Here is an 8,059-nt window from a genome sequence, read left to right as displayed (position 1 = left end):
ACCATCAGCACCACCCCAAATGGAGCAGCAAATGGAACATGCTGAGGAGGGGAGTCCAGCAGCAGATGAGAGACGGTAATTATCAAATCCCCCATTCCTCCAAACTAGGGCCATGGAATATCAAGATATTCATTGGCCCTTTGTTTCTCTTTATTCAACAGCCGCCAAAGAGATGCAGCAGCAGCAGCAGAAATGGCATCACTGGCAGCAGCAACAGCAGCAGCAATACCCACAGCCATGGAGTCTGGCCATCAACAGGACAGCACATCTTCTTCTGGGAGCCCTCCCTCGCATCGTCAGCGTTTGATGGTAAGTTTTTATTTCCAAAATCCATCATCTCTGTAATATATGTCTATTCATTGCCTTTTATTTCAAAACAGGAATCACAAGATGAAGAGGAGCTCCCAGAAGAAGAAGGAAGGGGTGGACAGACACCTGGAGTGGGCTCACAATTGGTAAGTTTTTTGCATCAAACGCAGAAACACAACATCACACTACACACAACACATAGAAAACAATGTTCTGCAGACCACACACAGCAAACAAATGCCTACATCCAAAGACATAACATTTTTTGTTTTCTTCTCTAGTCTTCCCAATCTGGTGCTCGGCCAAGAGGTCCTCGCAGTGCCTCCCAGGGTCGTCGGCGACAGCAACGCGGCGGTCACCAGCGTGTAAGTATAAATATTTTTGCTTTGTTTTTTTGCACTTTTTATTTCATTTCTTTTGTGGAGGCTAATGTTATTTTTGTCTTTTTCTTTAACAGCCTTCACAGCGTGCTCCCGACTCTGACGGTGAGGATGGAGGACTCGATGTGGACCACCTCATCGATCTCGTCAGACAAAGGGAGCCGCTCTGGAATATGGCTGACCGCCGCCACGCTGACCTTATCGTTACCCGACGACTCTGGGAGGAAATCTGTTCGCTCCTTGTGGGCCGCTGGGAGGACCTCGATGTTCGGGCCCAGATTAAAGAGCGTAAGTATATACAGTACCGGTTGCTTGATGTAAACCAGTGTTTCCCGAACTCCAGTCCTCGTGGTCCCCACGGATCATGTGTTAAGGATTTCTATTTACTATGGAAATCCTGAAAACATGACCCCTGGGGACCATGAGGACTGGAGTTTGTGAAACACTTTTGTTGTATACTAACCACTCCTTTCTCGTTTCAGGGAACAGAATTGTGAATCGGTGGCGGTCTGTGAGGGATCGTTTCAAGAAGGAGTTCAATAAAGAGATGCGGGCCCCGAGTGGATCTGGAGGACGCAGGAGCAAGTACAAGTACGCACAAGCCCTGTCGTTCCTCCGGGAAACAATGCTCACCAGAAGGTAAATATTACACACCACATGTGAAAAAAACTGTTAGATGTAACTTTTTTTTTTCAGCCAGGGCCATACCATGTCAGTATTTTAATTGTTTTTTTTTCTCTTTATTCCACAGCACGGTGAGCAGCACTCGGGAGCCTGCACGATTGGACCCTTCTGAGGCGATCCCTGAGGAGACCGGCACCGAGGGACACTTCGACCGCCCCGGTACATCTGCACCTTCCCAGCCTTCCCACACATTCGACCCATCTGTCCCATCCACCAGCACAGGAGCATCGTGGCCGCCTACATTACATGAAGCTGCTGGTGAGGAGATCGCTTTCCCTTTACCCCACCCTTCTGCCCCTGCCACCTCTAGTACACCTGCGGGTACTGGGCGGCAGCGGCAGAGGGGTCAGGAAAAGAGTTATGCGCAAGAGTTCTTGCATCTGAATGCATCTTTCCAGAACTGTCTCAAAGTCTTGTCAGAGCAAATCTCCGCAGGCTTTCAGCAGATCAACTCCAGCATTCTGGAGGTGAAGACACTTCTGCAAACCATGCATTCAGAAGCAAGATCTTCTCCAAACCACACCTTTTTCAGGTCTGTTGTGGAGCGCATGGCAACACTATCTCCTACCCAGCAGATGCATGTAATGCATTCGTGCCACGGTGCTCTACAGCAGGTTACCTCCCAACCTCCACCTCCCACCACTGTAGTTCCTCCACCTGCACCCCCTCCAGCTACTTTCCATCCTCCCCCTCCTATTACATACCAGCAACCTCCCCAGTACCAGCAACCTCCCCAGTACCAGACATCTCCCCACTTCCAGCAACCTGCCCCGTACCAAACTCCTTCCCCGTACCAAACTCCTTCCCCATACAACTTTCCATCAACATCATCTGCTCCTACAGTCCCTGCCCAACCCTCCACTCCACCGCCCACCACCTCTTCTGCCTCCAACATGTCCACCCATTCTGTAGCTTTTTCCACACCTTCACCTCTAACTGTTCCTTCCCCACCACGATCCCAGTCCTCTCTCCACACACCCAGTGTCGAAGTGTCCCGCAGCCCCTCCAGCAGTATTACCACCCCACACTACACAGATTTGTAATGTGTGTTTTTTAATAAAAATGCCCATTGGGTTTAAAACCTTTATTAAAGTTTTTTGCACTTTAAAAACATTTTACAAAAAAAAAAAAAATTTTAAATAAAAGTTAAATTATCGTTTCACAATGGTTGTCTGTCTTTTCTTTCTGCGGCGAACTATGTTTAAAAAAAAAGGTTAAATACAGGGTATTTCAAAGGTAAAAAGGTATTCAAAACCAGGTATGGTTTTACAAAACATTTGCCGAATCCGGCATTCCGGCACGACGCCGGATCGCGCCTGACGCCGAAAACCTGATGTGTGAAAGTAGCCTAAACATTATTTTTCAATGCAGTATGTAAAAGAAGGGGTTGGACAAGGAAATGACAACACAACTCTTTTTTGTTAAACAATATATATCTTTATTTAGCTTACAAAAGTGCATACAAAGCTGTATGAACACAACTCATGAAAACCTGCATAAAAAAGCATCAAACACGCAAAGATTTTTATCTGCACCAAGAGATGCAGAATCTGTGCAGAAAAATTCGCAGATACACTTAGGCATGTGTGGAGAAAAACCTCTAAAGTAAGATTAAAAAAAGTGTAAATAGTTTTTTTATTAATAAAATACAAAATGATTAAACAAAACATAAATCTAAATTACATATATATTTAGTGACCACCCATTGTCTTCATCAGCTCGTCTAGGTATTTGCCACTTGCACACAGTTTTTGAAGGAGTTCGGTAGGGAGGTTTATCCAAACATCTTAGAGAAACAACCACAGATTTTCTGCTCATGTTGCTTGGGCAAATTTTTGTTTCTACATGGCCAGGTAGGTCAGTGAGCAGCTGCTGCCTGCTTTCTGTCCATATCAGGTTGTCTTCTCTTTACCATCAAGCTGTAGATGAGTCTACCAGATGGTGGCAGAGCAAGTATGGCTGAAATACGTCCTTCAATTTCAGCTTTTAAAAACTTGCTATTTTGATCCAGAGAAAGGAAAAAAACTAACCCAGAGGACTCGATGTTAGATTATCTTCATATCATAGCGTAAAGCTTCCTTCATGGATGATACTTGCATGGGGCTGATTGTTATCAGTCTAATACTCCTGTAAGAAAAGAAATATACATGTCTAAGAATTAGCTGTTCATGTATATACAGTATACTGTGGGATATAACGATAAGGTGTAAAGTGGGCAGTGTGTTACTGGGTAGTGATCACACCATGGATGTCCCTACATATTGTACTTACAGATGGTCCATCTGAATGGTGGGTCGGATCTGCCGGAATCAACATCACTCCAGGATATAGAGGAGAAGAAAGGGTGGGTTCTGAAGTACGATGTTATGGCATACCGGAAACAAGGATTTTTGCACAGAAGCTAGAAAAGAATTGAGTCCATTAGTCATTATATCATGTAACAAGTTATTACACAATATCTAGGCAATGTCCACATTTTCTCTTTTATCTCTCCTTATCATCCTCCATCATATATCTTTATATAATACTACTCACCCCTGCTATGATGTCAATGGCATCAAAGGAGATCCCGGGTGGAAAATACAGAGCGTCTTCCTCCAGAGACTGGCGGTACTCCTCCAGTGATCCTCTGCTATAAAATGGCTGATCACCAACAGTCATTTTATATAAGATCACGCCGAAAGAAAAGGAGTCGGCTAACTGGTTATAACCTTGACCATTCATTACCTGTTGGAAAATAAGATAGGAGATGAGCTGACTATACCATTAAGGAGTTCTGCACACACTCAGTCAGGACCGGTCTGTGATTAGATATGAGCAGGATATATTGGGATCAGATTCCGCCTCAGTCATACTATTGGCACTAATCATACGGGGATGTTCCTTACCTCGGGTGCCATGTATCCCTTAGTGCCAACAAATTTCTTCAATATGACTCTGTCAAACACATTTATGGCTGATAAGCCAAAGTCTGTGATTTTTATGTGTCCGTTGTCATCAATAAGAATGTTCTCTGGCTTCAGGTCACTGCAAGAGGAAGGAGCAGACACCGATTGTGAGAATAAGTCATGAAAATAATTTTCTACAATAAATACGATACTATTGATACCGTGGGAAACTACAGTATCACAGCAACAGAACATAGACATGAATTACAACATAACAGCAGGATTGTTCTGGTATAATCTCATACATTCCTATTCATGACTGGTCAGTAAGATATACCATTAGAAAGCCAATGTAAGGAGACAACAGTCAGAGGGGACAGATTTATGAAAATGAACTGATTACCAATGTATGACGCCATGTTCATGCAGGAATTGGAGGCCGCATACCATCTCTGCTGCAAAAAGCCTGTGTAGTAGAAAGTAGAGGATGGATCAGTGGTTACATACAAGGACTTCAATGTACGGGCGCACGATTGTCAGAGTTCAGTATAAGACTTTTACCTTGTTGTCTGAATATTAAACGGCATCCAATGTCTCATGTGGTCGAAAAGGTCTCCTCCGGCCATATACTCCATAGCAATTAAATATTCCTCTGGTGTCTTCGTAAATGCCCGCAGAGACATCAAGTAACGGCACTCGGTGGCCATTTGCAGGATTCCTAATTCAGTAAATACTTTTTCCTCTTTACATTTACTTTTTTCCATAATCTTGACAGCCAGCAGTTCCTTGCTGACTTGATCTGATACCAAGATGACCTGGAGGAAAATCACAACAGATCAGAACAAACTGCCATATTATATGAATCTGTGTAATGGATCACTACAATAAATATGTATGTCCCTCCAGTGTATCTGGTGCAGGATACACTGGGGAATACTGTTGAGGATAAATCCACACTTACTTTTCCATATCCTCCCTCACCAAGCTCTTTGCAGAAGTCAAAGTTGGACAGGTCAAAAGGAATTTTCGTGTCGTCACTTTCTCCTAGCATGTCTGCGGCCTCAGAGGTCCTCATAAACCTCCTAACTGCAGGGATTAGACAAGATTTATTAATATTGTATTTGAATCTCCAAATTTTCCCCAATAAGAAATAAAATATAATTAGCCTATTTGGTATGACTATATCTGAATAAGTACAAAAATGTATAATTAATCCAATAACCCAAACCATACACACTGAAATTAGAAAAAAAAATTGAAACCCCAGAAGTGTTTTTCTCTAATCGCATGCACCAAATAATGCAATAAAGAGAGATCCCCATGTCCTGCCAGTCCAGAAAAGGCATCAATAATATCTACAATGCGATACACAAGAAAAAAAGTCAAGCCTTCACACAGCTCTATCAATCTGATGAAATAAATGTTCCAATGTCTCAGAATTTTGAGACACAAATCTATTTTTCTACATGTAAAACTAATTTTCTATCAACTTTTAAGTAAAGAAATTCATACGTGTTTGTCACCAGCACAGATGTAACTGACATGAAGAATCATTTTGTGATGTCTGTACAACTAACATACTAACATAGTTAGTAAGGCCGAAAAAAGACATTAGTCCATTCAGTTCAGCCTAAACTAACACTGGAAATTAACAAACTAAATTAACTAAATTAACACTGGAAAGAAAATTTCCATGACAGAATCCTTTTTTTCATTAAAAGTTTACCCTCATTGGTCTTCTATTTTCACCCATTGAAAAAGTATTTTTGAATGCATCGATCTGGGGACTTAGCCTCAGAATTAAATAAAAAAAATTCATATAGTGCACATGTCATTGGGTGTTGGGATGTGCTGCAGAAGACGGAAGAAGATGGAAATCTGCAAAGATGAGTTGTGGATGTGAAACGTCATCATGGTATCTGGTCACGATGAAAAGAAAAAGATCTACTCAGAGAAAATGTCACCTAGAAGGTGGCTGGGGGTGAATGGTTGTGTGAAAATGTCTTATCAGTATTGTGGCTCCTGTATGGTCTAATTACAACAACTCCCAGTATCTCCTCAACATTGCTAAGTACATACTTGGAATTGGAGGTGAATGCAATACAATCCTATATAGGGCTAACTTTCCATTACAATTGGATGCTGTGCTAAGCACGGTTCTTGTACTCGAGTACTTATGGTGGTTCTGGGGATGTATTCCAGTGCTGATGACTTCTTAGTGATGTATTCATGTACTGATATTGTATCTATTTTCTGATGATAGTTCTATTGCTGTATTCAAGTACTGATGATGGTTCTGGTGACATTTATATACTGATGAGGATCCATGTACTATTGATGGTTCTGGTGTTTATTTATGGACTTTTCATGACTTTAATTTTGTACTTATATAGCGATGATGGTTATGGTGATGAATTCATCACTAGAATCATCATAACTACATGATTACATCATCAGAGCCACCATCATTACAGGAATACATCACCAGCACTAGAACAGCCATCAGTTTTGTTGCATATCAGAAGCAAAAATCATCAGATATATCACTATCTATAATGGAGTCTGTGTAGTTTACATTGAGGTATACGCCAAATGCTGGATACCGTATATGAAATTAGACTGCTTCTATTATAGTTAAGATATATTAGTTTCCATGACTGCCCATGAATGATATAAATTATAGAATGTCAGCCATAAATATCACTGTTTGTCCCTTGTATTGTGTAAATGGTCTGCAGACAATGAATGATTCTACATTACATTTGGAAATTGTGCTCCCTGTTACGCCTCACCCCTGAAGTACCCCACATTTTTTGAATGAACCTTTTCACATGAAGTTATTGCCATGAAAGAAAAGGTCAAAACTAAGATAATTCTAAATAGTTAATACAGAAGTATTTCTACATAAATATGTTTTACATTTTTGGTGCTTAACACAAATTAGAATTTTAGAATCTATGCCAGGAGTAATATTACTAGAAAGAGGAATAATTGTGCAATGGCCATATGTGGAGAAGACGCAAAACACATAATAAATAACACCAACAAATATAGTATTGAAAGATGGTCTGGTCTCACCTGGCTTGGCTTTTTGGTGAAGTTGATGATAAGTTGGGTTCTGCTCCATTAAGTTGAGTGATGTTGGTTTCTTTTGGTTTGCTCTAAGAGGTCCTGTGTCCACAGAGAAGCTCTCAAGAATAAGTGAGAGAAACCCATGAGCTTCTAGACTTTTTATACAGTAGCAGCTGGCATTGATGAAAATCCTACTCCTTTTCCAATTGGATGTCAAGATCTTCTATTGAATTACTGAGGAATGTGTCACCTAGAACCAGGACATTCATGTACACTCTATTATCATTTAATTGGCTGTAAACAGACAATTCAAGGAGCTGGTTGGGCCACAATGGTGTCAGGGAGGCCCAACTTAGTATTGTTTATGCTTCTAGCAAAATGCTAATGTGATCAGTTCTGAAGTTATTTTATTCCTACAGTCACATCTCACCTTCCCGACCTCCTGCTGCTTTCACCAAAAGAGAAACTGGACCTGTGTTTTTATAGAAATTCATTTGTCCTGCAGGCTCCTGTATCCATTGTTTATGGCAGTAAATTCACTCAACATATCTCTTAGACTAGTCTTGTGCCAGCTGACATTATTATCACATGTAGATAAACTATAGGAAAAGAAAGCGCAATAGGGTCTTATCTGGGTAAAATATTGAAGGGAATAGTAGAAATGCACTCGCCCTTTCCAGGATAGTTTAAGACATGTAAGATCCGTGGTCAGCCTGCTGATGTCCA

General features: G+C 41.2%; 1 protein-coding gene across 1 annotated transcript; it reads right to left on the bottom strand.

Moving 5' to 3' along the window:
• Positions 1-2,855: 2,855 nt before the first annotated feature.
• Positions 2,856-7,827, bottom strand: LOC141056024 (protein kinase C-like 1). The gene is made up of 8 exons (XM_073552667.1): positions 7,764-7,827; positions 7,340-7,432; positions 5,223-5,347; positions 4,823-5,076; positions 4,709-4,727; positions 3,909-4,100; positions 3,645-3,774; positions 2,856-2,923 (listed from the first exon to the last, which is right to left on the bottom strand). Exons 1-8 carry the CDS (start codon positions 7,825-7,827, stop codon positions 2,856-2,858), a joined length of 945 nt encoding a protein of 314 aa, XP_073408768.1.
• Between the last annotated feature and the right edge of the window lie 232 nt (positions 7,828-8,059).

The sequence above is a fragment of the Dendrobates tinctorius genome, unplaced genomic scaffold (genome assembly GCF_039654945.1).
Source record: "Dendrobates tinctorius isolate UK_male_01 unplaced genomic scaffold, ASM3965494v1 ptg000193l, whole genome shotgun sequence".
Classification (NCBI taxonomy): domain Eukaryota; kingdom Metazoa; phylum Chordata; class Amphibia; order Anura; family Dendrobatidae; genus Dendrobates; species Dendrobates tinctorius.
The sequence above is the reverse complement of the archived record's forward strand: the minus strand, read 5'-3'. Positions and strand labels throughout refer to the sequence as shown.